Genomic DNA, 23,198 nt, shown 5'->3' on the forward strand with positions numbered 1-23,198 from the left:
AATAGGAATTTGTCTTCTCTTTTTTTCAAACAATTGCTTGGAAAATCCTATAATTAAACTAATTCACATATATTGTTTTAAAAAGTGATTGATATGCTTAACTTTATTGCAGTATAGTAAAAGTCTCTAGAAAAGTAGAAGTTATGTTCATGTATGGAATAGATTTACTTGTTTTATTAGTACAGATAAATTGAGGTAATAGTTACTTATACAAGAAATTGAAGCTACACCATTGTAAAAACAAAATCTTGAAGGTATGCATTTTTCTCCTTTGTCTTTTGCCTGGTAAATGCTGTGTGGTGAATGGTATAAACACATACTTTGATAAATTAATGACATCATTCTGCTTTTCTCTTGAACATGTTTATGAAGGCATCATTCTTGCAGGAGGCTAGAGTGTTACGATACACAGTCATATACTTCTACTTTATTTCAGAAGACACTGAAACCCCTCGGGGAGAAATCTAGAGGGTTGAGGTTCATTTGCGACAAGTCCCACTTGAGTGCAGCATCTTGAAATGGCTTTTTGTTTTCCAATAGAATGTATTACATATTTCAACTGTACATGTTTATCACGCATTCCCTGGGCTTGCCTTATTTACAGATGGTTTGAATAAATTTTTCTGTCTTTCTTCAACATTTGTCAGGGGTGGTTGTAGTTAAAAGCCAGCCCTTGTTTTACATGAAGATGTTTTTGCTCTACAGAATGTGAATTATCCAAACACAACAATGCTGGCATCCTTTCCTAGTGAAGTCAGCCTTTCTGCATCTTTCTTTATTGATGGGCAACATAGTCCCCTTTGTGCTAAAAAGTCTTACATGTCTTTAAAAAGGAAGAAGTTTCTGGTGGTATTTTGGGTTTGTATGCTGACAAAGACTGTAAATTAACTTTTAAGTGTGGTATTTTATTGCATTCCAGATTAAACAATGGTTTTCCTCCTATGTGTATAACACTCCATATTGAAACAATTATCCATTTTAATCTCTTAAATAACTTCAGCTTTGGCACATTTTTCATATTTCTCCTAGTGCCACACACAGACACTTTAAAAACCACCTAGAAATGAAAAATAATGCATTATATTAAAGAATGCTATGTGTATATATAACAGATATATACACATAATAATATATAATTACACATGTGTTGTGTATATGCATGCCTTTTCAATGTAATATATTAGCTTTTATTTCTTGGTTTTTTAATACATCTGCATATGGCACATATCTCTCCTAGCTTATGTGTATACACACACACACACACACACACACACATATAATACATTTACACTTATATATGTGTGTGGAAGGTCATGCCCTTGGAAATAAAATTTGATTTTAAATTCTACATTTGATACATGTGATCTGTGGCAACTTTGGTAAGACCCTTAATCCCTTTGAATTTCAATATCCTACCCTGTGAAATGATCATTTAAAAAGTAACTCAAAAAGTTACTGATTTAAATGAGTAAATCTTGTAAAATATGCTTAGCTACAAAGTAAGTGCTCATTAAATGAGTTAATTGCAGTATTTTTAATAATCATTTATTTTAATGTTTTCCATTTGTATTGAATAGATTTGTCAAAGTGTCTCAATTCATTCGGATAAAAAGCAGAAAACGTTTTTCTTCAAAAAACTCCCGTGCCACCCTAAAAGCTGTGCCATATCAAAGTTACTTTTCCCTCCCTATGGTAGAGATCTTGGAGCAGGTCCTATATGGTTTTAACTTTATTTAGATCTTGACCAGATCCTGTAGGGTTTTGTTTTGTTTGCTTGCTGTTCAAATCTAGTTCTGTTAATTTAATTTAATGTAATTAATTTTTTTGTTTTGTTTTCGTTTTGAGACAGAGTCTCACTCTGTCACTCAGGCTAGAGTGCAGTGGCATGATCTTGGCTCACTGCAACCTCTGCCTCCGGGTTCAAGTGATTCTCCTGGCTCAGCCTCCTGAGTAGCTGGGATTACAGGCGTGCATCACCACCCTGCCCAACTAATTTTTATATTTTTAGTGGAGACGGGGTTTCACCATGTTGGCCAGGCTGATCTCAAACTCCTGACCTCAGATGATCCACCCACCTCGGCCTCTCAAAGTACTGTGATTACAGGCATGAGACACCATACCCAGTCAGTTCTGTTAATTTTAAAACCTCAATTGTGCATTCCCAGACATCCTTTGCCAAATGTCCCTTTCTGTGGCTGTGGTGGCATGGAGAAAGTGAGCGTGTTATGCTTTTAAATACCTCCCTCCACCTGCCTCTGCTAGGTGCAAATTCCTAGGGCTAAGATAGGGAAGATGGAATGAGAAAAGGGCAAACTAGATGAGGATCCGGTCTTCTGCTTGGTTAGCCCTATTAGATAAGGCTATTCTTGGTTAGATAAGACTATTCTTATCTCATCTTACTCTATGCGTATCTTAAGGGTGCTAAAGGAGAGGTGCTGACATGCACTTATCCCACTGATGAAGGCCTCAACCCTGGGCACCATCTCTAGGCATTTGCAGTTCTTAAGTGATTTATCCATGTCTTCATGCTGTATCTCTCCTAGCCTCCCAAGCTGTGGAGGTCACCAGCTGACCCTAGACCCTAATCTCAGCTGCTCTCCAGTACTGGTGCTCAGTTTGGCAGCTTGTGTAGAATCTATCCTCTTTACTTCTCAGGAGTGCAAAATTTGATGAGGTGTTTTAATGACCTTTCCATCTGAAAGTCTTCCATTATATCATCTCTTTAACCTTGCTTAGAGAGTATTAGGACTGTTGAGCAAGTCACTGACCAAGCAATCCTCCAACTAGAAATCACCATGTCTTCCTTTTGTGAAGGCACTTTTAATTTAAGGGTTATTATCTCAGCATTCTTCTCCCGTGGGGATGACTTCTTCCCACGAATCTTTCTTTCCACTAAAGTTAAAATACTCTGTACCTTCTCAGTCATCTATTCCCTGTGGATCGTAGCACTAATGTGTTCGTGGAAGGATGGCTTTTAGCTATTGTTATTCTTCATGTCTGCAGAGTTGGTTGAAACCGATTAATTGGTAACTGTTTACCTATATCGTGGGAGGCTACTTCATTTTGTCCTCAACGCTGGTTCTTAAACTAATTCCAGGATTTAAGAAAAAATACCTTTAAATATTTTTTTAAAATATAGGATAACAATAAATGCAATAGGGTTAAAATAGTTACGAATCTTTAATGAAACTCATAGCGAATAAATCAGAGAAAATGACTCTTGGCTTTCATAGCTTTTTTTTAATAGAATGAAATCTAAAGGAAATTATGTCACATCCGAATGTGTACTTCTGTAAATCTTATGAAATTTTACTCCATATAATGAAGATGAATGACTTCATTTGCTTGAAAAAATAGGAGAGATGATAAAAAAGGAAAAGGGGAAAGAAACAGATGTTTATGGAGCAAACTGTTCCAGGATGAATGTCAGTTGTCTTCAGTAATGATAAACTATGGGTAATATTTGAAATGCTTTAGGGCAGATACATATGTGTATGTTTTCAAAACAAGTATTACTTTTCCTTTTTTAACTAAACGTAATCCAAATGATAAAACATAAGACGGCTTAGAGATAACTGACTATATTTCTATCAAACTTGAATCAGAAAGTAACCCAGTGGAGCCCCTGGTTGTGAAGAGCAACTCAATATAAAATCAAACTTAAATATCCCGTGATTTTCCGTTGTTTTTCTGAACATATGAGCTCAAAGGAAGTAAAGATCAAATCTGCATACTTGTGAATTTCTTGGGTAATTTGCCCTTTCATGTCTTAAATAACAAGCTGAGCCAGACCTATTTCTTCATCTTCATACAGACGGCAGCCTGTGAGTCCTCCTCCACCCCCACGGCCGATTTCCCCTCCACACACCTATGGCTACATTTCAGGACCCCTGGTCTCAGATATGGATACGGATGCACCAGAAGAGGAAGAAGACGAAGCCGACATGGAAGTAGCCAAGATGCAGACCAGAAGGCTTTTGTTACGTGGGCTTGAGCAGACACCTGCCTCCAGCATTGGGGACCTGGAGAGCTCTGTCACGGGGTCCATGATCAACGGCTGGGGCTCAGCCTCCGAGGAGGACAACATTTCCAGTGGGCGCTCCAGTGTTAGTTCTTCGGACGGCTCCTTTTTCACCGACGCTGACTTTGCCCAGGCAGTTGCAGCAGCGGCAGAGTATGCTGGTCTGAAGGTGGCACGGCGGCAGGTGCAGGATGCTGCTGGTGAGTCCTAACGCTTTTCACCAAGCTGGGAAAGAAAACTCAGTGTATGTATGTGTGTTGCTGGTTCTCTCCTGTGATCTTATGTCCTATTTGAAAACCAACTATTCTTACAGTTTTTTTTTTTAGTTTCCTAAGGAAATGACAGTCCAAGAATATGACTTCGTTGGATTATTCCCTTTTCCTTGACAAGGCTTTTTAAATTATCTTTTGTTTAATTTTTATTTAATAAATCTTACATAATATGAGTGATAGGAAGCTACCTCATTTTTAGGATAGCCATAGCAAATACATATATTACACAAATCGATGTAATTTCTTTATACATACAGTCAATTAAATGAAGTTTGTTTTTTTGAATGTATACTCTAATTGTTTTGTGTAGAACGTCACCAAAATCAAATTTATTGGGAGAGTTCTCTTATCTTATTTAAATAAAAATTCGGTAGGGGAAATAGATAAATATCCAAGTGGAACACTTTGGCCTTTGGAAAATGGGCTTTTTACCCTTAATCTCCGTTCTCTTCATGTCCTCTCAAATTAATTGGGAAGATATGAAGGTATATGTAATGTGCATACATTTTCAAGCATAAACGTTCCATAATTACAGTAAACATTTTAAATATAATAATTGGGATGCAAGCTAATCCACGTGCTTTTCATATTTTTCCTTTCATTGCTGGTCACCCATTTTTAATTACCATTTATTCATCTTTATGTTACAATTTATTTTTACTTATCTCCTTCTCTTCCCAATCCTGTTTAGAAAGTAAATAGTTCAAGAAAGAAAGGAATTTAAATGTAAGACATTTTATCACATGATTTTCATTTCTGTAGAATTAATATATACATTCCCGTACATATTTTGTGTGTTTGTATTTTGATAGCCAAGAAAATCTAAATAGTAGATTAAAAATGATCAGCAAGAAAGAGATACATTTCGGAGAAAGGAAAGACCGTCGCAACAAATTGGTTACTGGTATTTTACCGTTTTATTTTTCTTAGTTTAATAACTACCACATTGGTAGTTTTCCATGGTCTTTTCAGATATTGGATTGGCCATTTTTTTTTATCAGGGTAGAATATATTCAGAGAAAATGTAAATCACGTTGTAAAGTCATCTCTATATTTTATTTATCAAGAATGTGTTACAGGAAAAATATCTCTCAACTTATTATTGTAGAATATATATTTATTTTGGCCAGGCCTATATTTTATGTCATTCAATCAAATATTGTTTTTTATTCCTCTAGTAGCTGCTGAATGTAATAAACTATGCAGACCTAATTATCTTTCTTAATAAATAAATAACATCTAACTTTACATATAGCTTGTATTTCCTCCTTATTTTTTAATCTTCTGTAAAAATTGGTGAAATTAAGCATCTCAAACCACTGCTTTGAGAATAGATGAGAAAATATCTCAGTTTATTAAGTGGACAAAACATGGAAATAGCATGGCAAATTCATCCGTAAACGACCTTATAGCTCAGGGTCTGTGAGCAGTGGATGGCCTTACACAATAGAATGAATAATGGGTTCAGTCTCAGCCCTAATTCTCTGTTTTCAGGGATATGTAACTTTAATTGTAATAGTCTCCATCATAGCTAGACAGAGTTTGATTTAATATTTCATTGTATTGTAATTTAGTAGCGCTTCTGATTTTCAGAAGGACCAATAGATCTCCATGGGCATTATGGATTAAATATGTTGTAGGTTGTAATACAGCATCTATTTAATACACCATAGAATGTGGGAGTTTTGAAATATGCTGTGTCTAATTAGTAAATTCAGTTCCCACTGGTACCTGGGATTATTGTTTCTCCAAAACCAAACATCTAACTCTTCCACCACCAAAAATAAAAGGAAGTCTTGGAGGGATCACCTTAAGTATCCAGAACTTGCAAATATTTAGAGATAGAAAAGGGATGTAAGTAATTTTTGGCAGACCTGAATATGTGAGCTAGATCAATTTCAGACCACCTGCAGAGAGCACACTTGAGTCTGTCTTCAAGGTATACTATAAATATATGTTTAATTAAAATACGAATGCCGTTAGTACTGTTCATTTTTCTTAGAACATGAATTTCTTAAGAACTTTAGCTCTTCTTTTGAAAAAGCAACAAACATTGGCTATATTATGCCAAAATTTAATTGCTATTTTGGTTTAAGTATAACGTTTTAGTGAAGCTAATTGCAAAATAGTTGGAATACTTTCCTTTAACAAATAGGTATCATGAACTTTATAGAATAACAGCACTGTGGTTTAAAACAAACGAAATAAACAGTAAATGCTTTTAGGGTATTTTCTCCAGTAAATAGCAGAGTGACAACAAGCCTATTATTTGCTAGAAGAGTTTGTTTAAGCTTTTTTTGTTGCTTTTCAGAAAAATTAGGGCTGTTTATAGTTTTAATGTTTTCTTTTTGTTGTTCCTGTTGTAATTAAAATTCACTGATGAGTTTGGGTTGGATTTTTTTTTTTTTTCTCCTTAGGCCGTCGACATTTTCATGCGTCTCAGTGCCCTAGGCCCACAAGTCCTGTGTCTACAGACAGCAACATGAGCGCTGCTGTAATGCAGAAAACCAGACCAGCCAAGAAACCAAAACACCAGCCAGGACATCTGCGCAGAGAAGCCTACACAGATGGTGAGTCCATTGACACGGATGAAAACATCTCTGAATCTCGCCTATTTACCCTGCCTCTCTAGGGCTAGAAAATGCGTTCACTGGCATTAGAAATTACATTAAAAATTTATTAACAATCAGCTTTATATTACTTATAGAAGCAGTCTACTTGCATATTTTGTCTAGCATTTCCTTGCAGTTTTCTAATAAGCTTGTTATTTGAAAAACAAAACCATTTGTAGATCCTTAATGTTTTTGAAAGTTATTTTGTAGTTTCAAACAAATGGACATCACTACAGTTGAAGTTGGCAGTTGAAGTAATGGCATAGGTTTAACCTTTGTCAGATTTAGTGATAAATCCTCCAGAGTGTCCTCATTTTTTTATTTTACAATTTTTGCATTCAAATAGAAGACAATAAATGGGTTTGAATATTAATTCTAACGATAGTGGTGTCACAAACAGTTATTTGGGGCGCCAAAAGATAAATCATCTATCTTCATGCCTTCACATACAGTATCCACTCTCACTGAAGAGGTGACGTTCACATTCTCGAGGGAGCACAGGAGGAAAATGCAAACAGTGTGATTTTGTCTAGAGAAAGCCTTTAATGAAAGTGCCTTAGGTGGCCTAGCATTTATTAAACCACCACCTTCTCATTTTATAAAACAACCCCACGGGCTTTGTTGGAAATTCATGTAAGATAAATTCTCTCAGACTCACTGCTCTTGTCAAGTTTGCTAAATTTGCTAAAGGGGTGGAGGAAGGAACTATGTTACAGGCATAGTTTCCCCACCTCCTGGTCCTCTGCAACAAAATCTGATTAGGACTTTCATTACCAGTCAGCAATTTTTCAAAAAGGGCATCGTTTGCCATTATCATATGAAAGCCTAATATTATAGATCCTTATCCAAGGTTGCAAGGAAGGTTTTCTGAGGTACTTCTCCCTATGATTCCTACCACTTGACAGAAGAATTTAATACAAAGCTCACAGCATGACGAGCACAAGTAATTTTGCAATGAGTGGCTGTCCATGCTATTATCTGTACTTTATTCTGAGTATTTTCTCTTACTAGCATCTCTCTGATATTAGACTACATTAAATACTGGCATGACACAGTGCACCTGGGCCTCCTGGCTTCTGCCCAGGACTCTTTTGTTAGTGAAACTGAGCTGTCAGAATATTATCTGATTTTGAAGGGTTATTACAGTGGCTTTTTGCATGTTTGCCTCTGTGAAGGGACAGAGACTAGGTATAAATCCCCCAACTCTACCGGCAATTTTACATTTATGGGGCTACTATAATGGCATTTTCACGTTTTATGGCTGTTTTATCAAATTTTATTATCTAGAAGAGAGTGCTCCTCACTGAAAAACTGACCAAACAGCAAGCCTCGATGTAAACACATGGAAATTGAATACATAAGGGAGAAAATCTGGCCTAAAGCCTTGTGTAGATCTTTCTACCACTTATTTATACTTGTTCAAAGGGGACTCTGGCATTGAGTGATGCTTTTTGAAAATGTTTTCAATAATGTAAGCATGCCAAGTTAACAAATATTGTATCACAGTTATAAATTACACTATGCTTGAAAATTGTCTGTATTTATTATCCCACGTGCTGTAGTACTTATTTCAGTGTTAATAATTAAATATAATTCTAGCTAATCCCTGAATAATAACTATTAAATTGAATGATGATGCCTCCAAGTTATTTTTTAAATTAATTTCAGAAATACCAAAGATGTATATTGAAATATTTGTAAAGCCAAAAGTTAATCTGAAATGTTTATTTGGATTTCTAATTGCTCATTTCACAAAAGTGATTACGCAAAATTATCATAGTGCATACTGCAATATAAAAGCCAGTAATTATTTTCTCTGAGTCACAAAAATAGATAAAATGGAGAAATGACTAAAGCTAGTACAGCATTCACTTTCTTTCAATATTTTGATAACCATCCTTCAAGTTATGTTTGCTATACTAACAAGTCTTGAATTTTATGCTGTATGCTTACTGTTGGGTAAAAAAAAACACAAAATAACAGTGCTGTGTCTTATTATATACATATCCCATCATGCATGTTGATTAATTGAAGTCATATAATGCAGATACTTGTTAATGCTAGTAATAAGAGAAATGTACACACTCTGGATGGCAGTGGTTATGACACAGAGACAAAAGCCACTTTTTCAGAAATTATTTTCCCAAATTACTACACTGCATTTTTGGAAAAAGATTCATAGACCAATTCATGAAGAAGCTTAATGCAGACACAATCGGTACAATTTATTAAAAAAGAGAAGGGAGAGGAAGAAAGAATTTAAAGAGCTACCCATTGTTAAAATGTGAATCGAACATATTAGTAAGACATGAAGAATTTTGTGGGGTATTTTTTCTTTTTAGTGAGCAAAATGTATGGATTATGATGGATGAGTTTGATTATTGTCAATACATTTAGGTGACTATTGTTCAGAATATGGTTTATCAGTGTTGATGTTGTAGCATCTTTACTTTGTTAATTTTGTTCAGATTATGACCTTCCTTCTTAGGGTCTTTAAAAACTATATAAAGAAAGATGAAGAGTGGCCATGTCTGAACTGATAAAGAGTAATTTGTGATGATCCTTCTCAGTTAATCCTTGTATTAGTTTGCGCGGGCCGCCATAGCAAAGTAGCGCAGACTAGGTAGCTTAAAAAACAGAAATTTATTTCTTCACACTTCTGGAAGCCAGAAATTTAAGACCAAGGTATCAGCAGGAATGGTTTCTTCTGAGGCCTCTCTCCTTGGCTGGGAGATGGCCGTCATCTCCCTGTGTCTTCATCTGATCTTTCTCCGGTGTGTGTCTGTCCTAATCTCCTCCTTTAGTGACACCAGTTATAATGGATTAGGACCTACCCTAGTGACCTCATTTTACCTTCATTACCTCTTTAAAGACTCCAAATACAGTCACATTCTGAGGTACTGGGGGTTAGGACTTCACGATTTGAATTTTAAGGGGGCACAACTCAGCCCATAACAGTGCACCAGCCCCTACCACCTGGCATTGTGGCCAAAACTTGCTCTGTGGTCAAACCCAAGGCCTCGTAAGCACTCGGAGAACTCAGTGCAAAGGAGAGTGTTGCATGCTACAGTCACACTGACAGGCGGTATCTAATGATTTATTTATTTCATATTTGCCTCTTACAAGTTTAACCCAGATAAAGGGTAGGATTAGGATACATGAATATGTATTAGCCAGAGTCTTAATAAGTAAAAGCCAGGAATAAGTGCATTTCTAGGACCTTCTAATAGATTCTTTTCACCCCCTCTCTTCAACCTTTCTAATGCATTTACATAGTTGATTTAAAAATGAAATCTACATTATTTCTCCATTCCTACTTTTCATAAATTATAAATTCACCACCCTCTTTGGAATAATGTTATTTTGACTTGATTTATCATTAATTACAAGGTCTGAAGACTTGAAGCAGTTAAGTTAATAGAGTGCTAGATCTCTATAGCAAGTTAATGTTGGCAGACTTGTCTGAATGCACATGTTCTTCTATGTTACTTTACATGCATTATACTGTTATTTGGAAAGTCTTGTAGAAAGAATGAGTGTTTATACGATTACATAAAATCCACACACACACACACACACATACAAAACAAGTCCACAATCCCATTTGTGAAATCCAATTTGTACTACTCATGGTACAAATTGGGTGAAAGCACTATATATCACTATGTGGAATATAGAATTGTTTGTACTGTAATAATCCCTGGCCTCGTAAGCAGGGATATCCCTGCTTGGTGATATTTTATAATACCTAAGAAAGAATTTATTTGGCAATCTGTTTGTATAAGAAATCAAACCTGTCAACATTTCCCTCTCTAATTGTCATTAGATACAGTGACAAATATATATAGGAAGTTAGAATTCTTTAAATTGTCATCAGGTTCTCTTCTCTTTTTAACTTGTGTTATAAATAACACCTATCTAGAACATCTAGTAACAGATTTTGTCTCATGAGTCATATATTCCCAAGACTTTGTGCGATGTTAAGATAGTGGTAGTCATCAGCTTTGATATCTTAAAGGCCCAGACATTTTATGATGTGATGAAAGTGGCAGTCATCGGCTTCCTGATAATCTGTGTTTGCAATCCAATTTAAGTTTATCGCAAGCAGATAGTGCAGAAATGAGCCTGCGGTCACTCACTCTCTCTTTTTCATGGTGTGTTCTGAATTAGACCTTTTTCCCCGTATTGCCAATCCCAGGCTCAGTCTGAATTTAAAATCATTCTGCCTTGGGTCCCTTGGCTTTAGGCTACTTGATACAGCCTGTTTTCTAACTCTCTCTTTTTGGTTATCTTTAATAATAAGTAGAATCGGGGAAGGTAAAGAAGGAAGGCTGTCTCTGTGTATGTGTGGTCCTTTCTATCTGGTCACCACATGTGAATGGGAAGACAGGCACTCTGTGTCATCCCAGGTGTGGACATTGTCTATAGTCCTTGATATGAATGGTGCTCCCTGCAGTGATGAGACTAGACAGCCCTGCTTTATAAATAACTTCAGGAATGATCTATAGAAAACCTTTCAAACCCATTACCTCTGCATAGTCAATCCTGGAGATTAGAAGTGGAGGTGGGGAGGTACCGAGGTTGTTCTTTCAAGTTTAAACTCCTACTGAATTTTTTACCATGTAAATTTGTATTTTTAAATTTAAAATCTTAAGGGTGATTTTATAATACCAAGCGTGTAATAGATGTTTTATGAATGTGTTTTAGTTTATTCTAGACAGTAGTCTACAAACGTGAAAACGTTACCATTTCTAAAGACAATACTTAAAAACATAGCTATGCTGATAATTCCAAAATCTCTGTATTTCTGGTTTTGATCTCTCCTGAAATTCAGATTTTATTTACAAATACCTGTTGTACCTTTCTATATTGATGCTCCAAAAGCTCCTCCTATTCACGTTTTTAAAACTGAACTTGCACTCTTCCTTCACAAACATCTCCCTTCTTGCTGCGTTCTGTACCTTCAGTGATGTTCTTTTCATTCACCGAGACAACTATGGCAAAAATCCTAAAAGTCATCTGAGATTCTTCCTCCCCCACCCCTGTACTGTATTTCATTGATCCTGAAATAATATTGATTTTTCTCCCTTAATCTCAAACACGTCTTTTCCTCTCCATCTGAGCAGCCACCAATAACATTTTATCACCTATCATTAATTATGTGAGTTATAATAATCTCTTGACCAGGTGTGGTCAAGAGATTACAGGCTCAGGCCTGTAATCCCAGCACTTTGGGAGGCTGAGGCAGGAGGATCATGAGGTCAGGAGTTCGAGACCATCCTGGCCAACCTGGTGAAACCCTGTCTCTACTAAAATACAAAAATAAGTTGGGTGTGATGGCACGTACCTGTAATCCCAGCTACTCGGGAGGCTGAGACACAAGAATTGCTTGAACCCAGGAGGCAGAGGTTGCAATGAGCCAAGATCGCACCACTGCACTCCAGCCTGGGCAACACAGCAAGACTCTGTCTCAAAAATAAAAATAAAAAATAAAATAATAATAACAATAATCTCTTGACCTCCTGAATTGAAGCTTTTCTTGTTAATACATTCCCCACACTACAGCCAGAATAACCAAAACTTAGTATCTACTCATATTTTTCTACTAAATTACCAAATAATATTAGGATACATATTTCCTTTCTCCCTGGAGTATATATAGGAATGATTTTTAAAGATAGCACTGGTTAAAAATTTTCTTTCTAGATATCAAATTTTATGCCTACTTTCATTCTTAAGTATATCTATGATATACAAAATTGAATTATAGGCTGGGTATGGTGGCTCATGGCTATAATCCCAGCACTTTAGGAGATCAAAATGGGTGGATGGCTTGAGCACAGGAGACCAGCTTGGGCAACATAGTGAAACCCTGTCACTACAAAAACTACAAAAGTTAATCATTTGTGGTGGCATATGCCTGTGGTCCCAGTTACCCAGGAGGCCGAGGCACGAAGATCACTTGATGGGAGACAGAGGCTGCAGTGAGCCGAGATCACACCACTGCACTCCAGCCTAGGCAACAAAGTAAGACTTTGTCTCATAAAAAAGGAAGAAATTAAATTATATAGGTTAAATTATATGTAATATGTATTACTTAATATGTAACTACAACTAGAAATAACTGTGTGTGTGTGTGTGTGCATGTGTGTGTGTGTGTGTGTATGTGTAGATCAAATTAACCTATATTTATACCAGTGATTATCTGGTTTAAAACCTCTGGGTACATAAAATGGTGAGAGTCCATCAATGAATAGTATACTATAAACATGCAACTGAATATAGTAATATAAAGAACACTAAACCATTGATGAGTCCTGGTTCCGATTATATCTAGCTTTGAGATTGCAGGGTAGCTTAAGGTCTACAAGTTTGAGCTTCCTTCTCTACAAAATGAGAAGAGATTTAGGCTAGATTAGAGATGGCAAATAGGTCTCAACTCAAGTACCAACCTCAATCAATTTGAAGTGATTGCCTGAAGGAGCAAAGGCGTGCACCTGGTACTAGCAGTGTTCTACTGAAATCAATTAGTAAGCTCTCCCACACTTCGGAGAGAGAAAGTTACAGTACACATACCCGCTGTTAGCTATCCCAGGAGCAGACGTCATTAAGTCCCAACTTTGTCATTCAGGAGTTCTGTGCTAGATAACAAGAGTACATTAAAGTTGTTGGTCTTGGCCAGGTGCAGTGGCTTGCACCTGTAGTTCCAGCGCTTTAGGAAGCCAGGGTGGGCAGATCACTTGAGTCCAGGAGTGAGAGACCAGCCTGGGTAACATGGCAAAACCCCATCTCTACAAAAAACACAAAAATTAGCCAGGTGTGTGGCGCATACCTAGAGTCCTAGCTACTCAGGAGGCTGAGATGGGAGGATTGCTTGTACCCAGGAGGTCGAGGCTGCAGCGAGCTGAGACTGTGCAACTGCACTGTAGCCTGAATGACAGAGTAAGACCCTGTCTCTAAATAAATAAATAAATAAATAAATAAACATAAATAAAAAATAAAATTTGAGGTCTTTTTCCTTGGTTACCTTCAAGTATTCTAGTTCATTTAAGATACAGTATCTCATAGGTGAATGTGACTCCAATGATAATCCAAGTGTGTGATGGTTTCATAAGTAGCAGACTTTTACAGCAGTATTTTTAATGTTTCTTTTTAGATCTTCCGCCACCTCCTGTGCCACCACCTGCTATAAAGTCACCTACTGTCCAATCCAAGACACAGCTGGAAGTACGACCTGTTGTGGTGCCAAAACTCCCTTCTATAGATGCAAGAACAGAAAGATCGTCAGATAGAAAAGGAAGCAGTTACAAGGGGAGAGAAGTATTGGATGGAAGACAAGTTGTTGACATGCGAACAAATCCAGGTGATCCCAGAGAAGCCCAGGAACAGCCAAATGACGGGAAAGGACGTGGAAACAAGGCAGCAAAACGCGACCTTCCACCAGCAAAGAGTCATCTCGTCCAAGGTAGTCATCCAATCAAGCAGCAAATAAATACAGATTGAGTGTTTGCAAGGCATACAGTTAGGCTCTATGCGGCCATACGAAAAGTGGTAAGATTAAGAAATTTGCTTTCCAATGGAGGACATAGGCATGTACTCGAATAACTTTAATTTAATACAATTCACTCCAGTATGTGACTTTATACAAGGCCTTCCTGGAGAGGTGCCAATTGAGTTACATTTTAAAGGAAAGCATGATTTCAACAGGTTAAAGAGGGAGAAGAGATAGCGGGGAAAAGAAATAGGTTGAGAAAAGAACATGAATGTATGAAAGTGAATGTTTGGTGAACAATGGTTTCCAGTTTGGCTGGAGAATTGAATGTTTGGGGCCAGAGACCATCTCTACAAAAAAACACAACAATTAGCTGGACGTGGTGACACATGTCTGTAGTCCTAGCTACCCAGGAGGCTGAGGTGGGAGGATGGCTTGCACCTGGAAGGTCAAGACTGCGGTCAGCTGAGATCGCACAACTGCTCTGTAGCCTGGGTGAAAAATAAAACTAGAAAGGTGGTTAGGCCCAGTTGCAAAGGCGAGGGACACTATTCTGAGGGGCTGAGATTTACGACAAGGGCAGTTGTGAGCCAATAAGGAGTTTGAGTGAGAAATGACATAATCAGATATGTGTTTTAGAAAAATAACTGGCAGCACTGTATAGTGGAGGAAGACTGGAAACTGGTAGATGAGGGTGTCAGAAACATTACAGTAACACTCAAGTATAAAATATGAAAGCACTGAATTAAAATAGCTCAGAAGAACAGGAAGGATCAGCCTGTACAGGCACTTCAGAGAGAGGCCCAGGAGGACTTGGTGGCTCATTGAATGTTGAAAGGTGAGTTGAGATAATAGAGTAAACAAAAGAAGTATTGGTAGGTTGAGTAGGTGGCCCTGAGTGACCAGTGGAACAAGCTCATATTAACCAATGTAAAAAAAAAAAATAAAGAACAGGGAAAATGTTAAATTTCATGGGGAAAATTATTGCAGTTTTGAATGGATTAAAATGCTGACAAGAACACAGGTAGTAAAAATCATAATAAAAATTTAGAGAACTAGGTTTAAAGATGAGGAGAAAGATTGTGAGGACAGAGTGGATTTTAGAACCCACAACACAGAGGTGATAATTATGTGAATAACAAAGCCTGAATTTCAGCAGAGATAATGCCAGTAACTATTTATCAGTCAACTGTCCAGGAGAAAACAAAAGCAGACCCTAATTTGTAGCCATTTGCTTGCTTCTGTTGTGTGAATACTCTCAGAATTGCCAATTTCAAGTCACTGAATGCGGAGGTAGGAAGAGATGAATATAATCAGGTATTGTGAAATATTGAGCCTGCTCCAACACACCACTAGTCAAGGATGATCATATTAGAGACTAGGTAGATAATCAACATCCTATTAAGGAAACGGATTGTCCGACCCAGAGATTTAATAATCAAGGTATCCAAGCCATCGAAAATAGTGTCCTATAAAGAATGAAGTGGGAAATTTTCAGACAGGAAGGTATGTAAAATACCACAGTGGTGAAAGTTGAATGTAAACCCAAGCGAGGGTAAAAGGGATCTTGCGATATGTTGTTTGTGGGTCAGAATAAAAGCCAGGCTGTATGGGGTTGGAAAGTGAATGGAAATTTTGGAAGGGAGGTGATCAGCACATGTAAACTCTTTTTGGAAGTTTCGGATGAGGAGGAAATCTTGGGATAGGGTTTGACAGAAAGGCCAAATCACTGGAAATGTTTTAGGATAGTGCATTTGAACATTATTATAGACTAAAGAGAAGAAACCAAGAAACGGAAGATTATTGGTTGAGGATATCAGCAAAGAGTGATAGGGGAATGAAACTTAAAAACCTACAGGGGACTTGACTACTGTATTTTAGTAGATATATTGTGGTAAGATCTGACCTCAGTGTATTGTTGTATTTATTATGGACGTCTGGTCATTAGCTAACTTCTTTTCAACACGGAGGGCAATTTCTCTTTGTTCTGTGACTGCAGCCTGAACTCCTAATCCAGGCATAGACTCAGAAGCAAGGTGATAGATAAAGCTGTGCATCTCAGACTCATGCCTCTATTGTGCGACCACAAAGTCCTTGATGATATCACTGCAATCCAAAGTTTGAAAAACTTATTTTTCTCAGTTAACCCAAAGTTGATCTGGCTCTGAACTTTTGACTCAGCGTGACTCACCTCCAAATAGCGATTCATAAATAGAATGTGATCATGTAAATTGCGAGGTTTATATCTGGCTAGAACGTGTGGAGCGATTCCTGCTTGTAGGAAGGCTTCATTAAAACTTGGCTGGGCACAGTGGCTCATGCCTGAAATCCCAGCACTTTGGGAGGCCAAGGTGGGTGGATCACAAGGTCAGGAGTTGGAGACCAGCCTGGCCAACATGGCGAAACCCCATCTCTACTAAAAATAAAAAAGTCAGCAGGGTGTGGTCATGTGCACCTGTAATCCCAGCTACTCGGGAGGCTGAGGCAGAAGAATTGCTTGAACCCGGGAGGAGGAGGTTACAGTGAGCCAAGATCACGCCATTGCACTCCAGGTCTGGGTGACAGAGCAAGACTCTGTCTTGGAAAATAAATAAATAAATAAATAAATATTTTTTAAAATTAAAAAGTAGGTGAGATTCTTCTTCAGAAGGAAATTTTATACACCTGGAAATATTTTGTATGCAGATTTAGAAAACAGAGACTAAATTTTAAAAAATCAATCTTCAGAAATTTCATAAGTTGTCCTTTCTGCTATAAAAATATTTCTAACGAAAGAACTAAGAGTAGACCATTAGTCTAGAAACAAGGAACCCAGGGAATCATGGAAATCACTGAGGTACACTGAAGAGTTATTTAACATGCTCTGCTTTTCCAATTTTTTATTTGAATCATAACCCTATCTATATACGCCATTAAGTGGTCGTTTGTATGCATTGCTGTAATTTTCACCTTCATATTTCCGTTTACATTGTTCATAGTGAAAGAGGCACCCTGATTTATGTGTATAATGAATGATTATTTTTCATTAAGGAGAGTGGTCTTTTGGACTTGAATGTCTGATCATTTTGCTGACATTTGCCTCCATTAGTTCAATTTATTTCTACATGTATCAAACACCTACTGTGTTATTAAGCATTGTACTAAATCCTGAGATTTATGTATAAGCATAAACCTTGACTTCAAGGGGCTTGTAGTCAGGGAGAGAGGGACAGATAATGTATACATTCATAGATATTGTTGTGCTCCGTATAACCTTCATAGTGCCATGATACTTGAGAGTCCAGAAGAGAGAGAATTCACTCAGGACTGTGAGAGACTGTTAGGAAAGATCTCTTGATCTTTCCTGGCAGAAATGACATATGAACTGAGTGTTTAAGAATGGGTGGAATTTAGCTTGTATAAGAAAAGAGGATTTATTTAGGTGGATAATGTGCATACAAAGCTTGAAGGTCTATTGAGGAAACTGTAAGAAATTCAGTACTACTACATAATAAAAGTGGTCAGAGATGAAGCTCTTGAGGTACATGAAGTCTTAAGTCATAAAGAGCCTATAGATTTTATAAGAGGAAAGTGGCTGAGCGAAGACAGTTTAGAGAGGAATAGCTCAAGGATGTTTGAAGATGTATAAAACCCCAGACAAGAACTGTAGAAAATATAAACCATGCTATAGGAGCAAGGATGGGTGACTCGGAAAATTCAAGAAACTTTTTAGAGTCAGAATCAACCTTACTTGTTGTATGTCAGACTATGTGGAAATGATACACTTAAGATGTATGGAAAGGTTGTTGAAAGGGAAGAATCTATAATAATTTCATTTTCTGTCTTGCATATCTTAATGATTAGTGTGATGTCATTCAGTGTCTTCGAGAATATAGCAAAGGAAGACATTTAAGGGAGTGAGCATTGTGAGGTCAGTGTTCAACAGGCTGAGTTTGAGTAACATGCAAGAGTAGGGGTTCAGTTGGGTTGCCTGTAGGAGCCTAAGGTTTGGGGCGCAGTTTAGGAATTAAAAATATAATGATTCAGCATGATGAAAATCATGGAAAACAGTTTATTAATGACCTGTTATAGGTCAAGGTGAAAGTATATCAGCACACGAAGCAGACAAAATACCTCCCCTTATGACAGTTATAGTTTGGAAAGGGTTTTAATCTGTGAGACTGGGCAAAATCACCTAGGGTCAGAAGGAGAAAAACTATATATATAGTATTAAGCCATTCTTGCGTTTCTATAAAGAAAAGCCTGAGACTGGGTAATTTATAAAAGAAAGAGATTTAATTGGCTAAGTGTTCTGCAGTCTTTATAGGAAACATGGTGTTGACATCCACTTGGCTTCTGAGGAGACCTCAGGAAACTTAGAATCATGGCAGAAGATGAAGGCGGAGTAGGCACATCACATGGTGAAAGCAGGAGCGAGAGAGAGAGAGAGTGGGGCGGAGGTGCCATATACTTTTAAACCACCAGATCTTGTGTGAAATCAGAGCGAGAGCTCACCTATCATCAAGTGGATGGCACAAGCGATGCATGAGGGATCTGCCTCCATGAGCCAGACATCTCCCACCTGGCACCACCTCCAACACTGGGGATTACAATTCAACATGAGATTTGGGTAGGGACAAATGTCCAAACTATATCATTCATATATATATATACACACACACACACACACGTACACACACATGAATGATATACATACATATATGTATAATGTATAATTATACATGTATGTATAATGTATAATAGAACTTTCATATATATCATACATATATATGAATTATATACATTAGGCTGAAAGTAGAAACGTGTAGAGCATCAACATATCAGTGGCACTTCATAAAAAGAGCTCACAGACGATTGACCAGGGAGGAAGGAAAACTAGCAGCTGAGAGAATAATAATATTTGCATTGATTGAGAGCAGTAAGAGGTCCAGGGACACAAGGCTGGAAACACGGTTGGCATTATCAATTTTCTCAGTTTCATAGTAGTGATGCAGGCATAAATGGATTTCAGTGGGATGCAGAGTGAATGGGAATTGTGACTATCAATATTGAATCCAAATTGCTTTTCAAGAAGCTTGGCTGAGTGGTGAGGAAAGAAAAGTGTTGATTTCATAGAAAGCAGAGTCTTAAGGGGAAACTTTTTAGCAAGAGAGAGATTTTATCATATTGTAGTTTGAGAAAACGAAAGTCAGTAGAGAGAAAGCCGTTGATGAAACAGAGACAGAGGATGACGGTCACACGGTATCAAGTGCTGTGAAGAGAAGCTGCAGAAACAGTCATCCTCATGGACTGTGAAACTCCTGTGTCAGAACTGTGGTTTAGGAGTGAAAGTTGTGATGAGTAGAATGCAGAGAACAAGGCATTATCAAAGAGGACTATACTGGCTTCAAAAAACGATGGCTTGGGCCTCAGAAGTGGGGATATTTTTGTTCAAGGATAAAGGAGCAGTGATGTGGAACTGGTGATGGTGAGCTAGAGGCAAGCCTTCCTCCTTACCCTTCCACTACAGAGAACGTCAGGGGAAACTTCAGGGAAAATCAGGCTTCATTCAGGCAATGTGAATAGTAGAGGAAGCATTTGGGAGAGGTGGGGAAGAGCATGCCAAAGAGTTAGGTGTTTATGTGTTTGTCCTCCAAAAGGCAGAGTTGGCAGACTTTGGAGACAAGTGAGCAGCTGGAGGATGCATCAGTAGGAGAAGCACCAAATTTCAAGCAGTAAGGAGGTAGAAATTCCGGAGACAGAAATTAATTGGAGTGACTTGCTTATTGAAGTTAGTAACAATAGCAGGCTTCTAAGATTCAGAGTTCCACAATGTAAATAGGACATTGACATGGAGGTTGATATTTTGGTGTCTGTGGAGTGAACCCAGGCTTGGCTCTGTTTGGTATTTCTAGGAGACTGGGCTTGATTTTTTACCAATTCCTTATAACATTTTATAAGCTACATAGATATTTTATTATTTCATCTGTTTTCCTATCAACACTAGGAAACCCTCTAGGTATAGATACTATCATCACTTTTTTTGGAAAAGTAGAAACTAAAGCCTAAAATAATCTGAGATCGTATAGTGAATGACAGAATTGGAAGCCAAGTCTGACTCCAGGTTTGGTTTACCTCTTTTAATGATATTGGTCTCTAGTGAGTTTGAGACAGACAAGAGCTTATGAGTGGAATCAGTCCAAATCCCTGACTACTAATAGGAAAACAGCAAGGCTTATACTTTTCATTTTCAAGACACTATGCTGCATTATTCATTATGCGTATAGAGTGTCCTCATTTATACCTTAAATCACTGATGCCTCCTTATTCAGAATTGCAGATAGACAGGAGTGATACAATATACACTGAAAGTGTATGATGGTGTTCACCTGCATTTATTATATTTCATTACACAGAGGATATTCTACCTTATTGTAGACCTACTTTTCCAACATCAAATAATCCCAGAGATCCCAGTTCCTCAAGCTCAATGTCATCAAGAGGATCAGGAAGCAGACAAAGAGAACAAGCAAATGTAGGTCGAAGAAATATTGCAGAAATGCAGGTACTTGGAGGATATGAAAGAGGAGAAGATAATAATGAAGAATTAGAGGTATCTATAATTTTTTCCCAAGTTTACCGATGTTAGACTGTAGTTGTTTTATGTAGTTAGGAACCTTTATCAGTGTACAGAAATGTTACTGTTTTATCACAAGCTTTTCAGTACTCTAATGTCTATGATGGCAGAAACTGAAGTTCTGAGAATTTGAGAATTTTCTTGAAATGTGTTCCAAAGTTTTAAATGTTAATTGCAATTTATTTATCTAGGGTTTATCTTCATTTGCAGATTTTCAGATAAGAAATACATATGGCAAACATATTGTTAAGAAATAAGAGCTATTGATCTAGAGATATTATAATTTATAGCATTGTAGCAGGCTGATAAAAACCCAGCAAGATGACAGAGTTATGTGATGTGAGTGAGAAAGTTGCCATAGCCATCACTAGGGTAATGTGACTGGTTTGACTGACTGTCCTTCACCTTTACACTTCTGAAAGTGTATGCCTAGTCTGTGACACTGACCTCCCCAGTTGGAGGAAACTTCTTTAGTCAAAGATGTACTCTCTTGTTAGGCTTGACAGATAGCTATACAAGATAGAGTTGGCAGTAAGCCATATCATAAATTCTCCCCCGACCCATTCAAAGATTGTATTTTCTCAATTTAATAGAAGATAAGTTGAGGACAATTTTTTAATTAATATATTTAAACTCAAGTAGATGATAAATATGTGTCAAATGATAACTTTTTATAATAGAAGCTGAAAATGTATAAGCCATTATGTCTAATTGAAAGTTCTATAAAGCTCAATGTATTTTGATTTTGAGGTCTAGAATGAGAAAGACTTTCCTCCTGCAAACAGAGAAGTTTTTTTCAAGTTTTAGTTTATTTTAAAGTAGAAGTAGCCTTTTGGGGCAGCAGAATGTCATTACTGTTAACTCCAGTACTTAAAACCAACAAAAGCAGAGCTGTAATGTTGAGTTGGGGCTGAGGGGAGTCGATAACTCAATACATTCCTTCCCTCTTCTCAGAGCCCTGTGTCCCACCACACAACACCGAGGCACTGTGCAGAACCCAGTTTGGTACTTGTTGAATTTGCTGTGAAGACCAACTAAGGTTGATGAGTGAATTAGTTGACATGAGCACTTTCCAACATAGGCCAATGAATAAATGGAAAAACACATTAAATTATAATAGTAATAAATGCATATAAATAAATATAAGATAGTCCTCTTAAGATTTATTTTCAACTGTGACAATAACGTATCTCTTACAGGAAACAGAAAGCTGAAGACAAGCAAGAGGCTTATGAGATCTAATGTGAAAATTCTCACTCAAGATGCCTCCTGTCAGATGACACATGACGCCAGATAAAATGTTCAGTGCAATCAGAGTGTGCAAATTGTCGTTTTTATTCCTCTTCTTGGGGTACCATTTTTAAAACTTTATTGGGTTTTTATTGTTGTTGTTTGATCCCTAACCCTACAAAGAGCCTTCCTCTTCCCTTCGCTGTTGGAGCAAACCATCACACCTTACTTCCCGCAGGGAAAGTGCTTTGACTTCTTGCTTCAGTCATCAGCCAGCAAGAGGGAACAAAACTGTTCTTCTGCATTTTGCCCCTGAGATATGGCATTGCACTGCTTATATGCCAAGCTAATTTATAGCAAGATACTGATCAAAGATACAAAGTTGATATTCAACCTCATGCCAAGGGCTCTCAAAGTATAATCTTTCTATAGCCAACTGCTAATGCAAATTAAAACATATTTCATTTTAACATGATTTGAAAATCAGTTTTTCATACTACCCTTTGCTGGAAAAAACTAAAAATATAGCAAATGCAGAACCACAAACGATTTGAATGGGGTAGAAACATTGTAAATATATCCTCTTTGCAAACCCTGGTGGTATTTTATTTTGTCTTCATTTCAATCATTGAAGTATATTCTTATTGGAAATGTACTTTTGGATAAGTAGGGCTAAGCCAGTTGGATCTCTGGTTGTCTAATCATTGTCATAAGTAAACCTAGCAAAACCTTGTTCTATTTTTCAATCAGAAAGCAATTATAAATACGTATTACAAACAAGTGGATGTTTTAATGACCAATTGAGTAAGAACATCCCTATCTTAACTGGCCTACATCTCTTCTGGTAGTGTCAGTTCGACTTTCAGAAGTGCCACTTAAGGAAGTTTGATTTTTTGTTTTTGTAATGCACTGTTTTTAAATCTCTCTCTCTCTCTCTCTCTGTCTCTCTTTCATT

The 23,198-nt window shown here is 37.3% G+C and overlaps 1 protein-coding gene across 4 annotated transcripts in view; it reads left to right on the plus strand.

Annotated features, from left to right (window-relative positions):
- ROBO1 (roundabout guidance receptor 1) overlaps positions 1 to 23,192 on the plus strand; it is a 417,122-nt gene extending 393,930 nt beyond the window's left edge. For all 4 annotated transcript variants that reach the window (XM_017882348.1, XM_017882350.1, XM_017882349.1 and 1 more), the window contains 5 exons: positions 3,815 to 4,221; positions 6,711 to 6,863; positions 14,062 to 14,370; positions 20,793 to 20,989; positions 22,213 to 23,192. In XM_017882348.1, the coding sequence (XP_017737837.1) occupies positions 3,815 to 4,221; positions 6,711 to 6,863; positions 14,062 to 14,370; positions 20,793 to 20,989; positions 22,213 to 22,227 (1,081 nt within the window). In that variant the 3' untranslated portion in view covers positions 22,228 to 23,192. The remainder of the gene's footprint in view (positions 1 to 3,814; positions 4,222 to 6,710; positions 6,864 to 14,061; positions 14,371 to 20,792; positions 20,990 to 22,212) is intronic.
- The last annotated feature ends 6 nt before the right edge of the window (positions 23,193 to 23,198 follow it).

The sequence above is a fragment of the Rhinopithecus bieti genome, unplaced genomic scaffold (assembly GCF_001698545.2).
Source record: "Rhinopithecus bieti isolate Rb0 unplaced genomic scaffold, ASM169854v2 scaffold_13451, whole genome shotgun sequence".
In the NCBI taxonomy this organism is placed as follows: domain Eukaryota; kingdom Metazoa; phylum Chordata; class Mammalia; order Primates; family Cercopithecidae; genus Rhinopithecus; species Rhinopithecus bieti.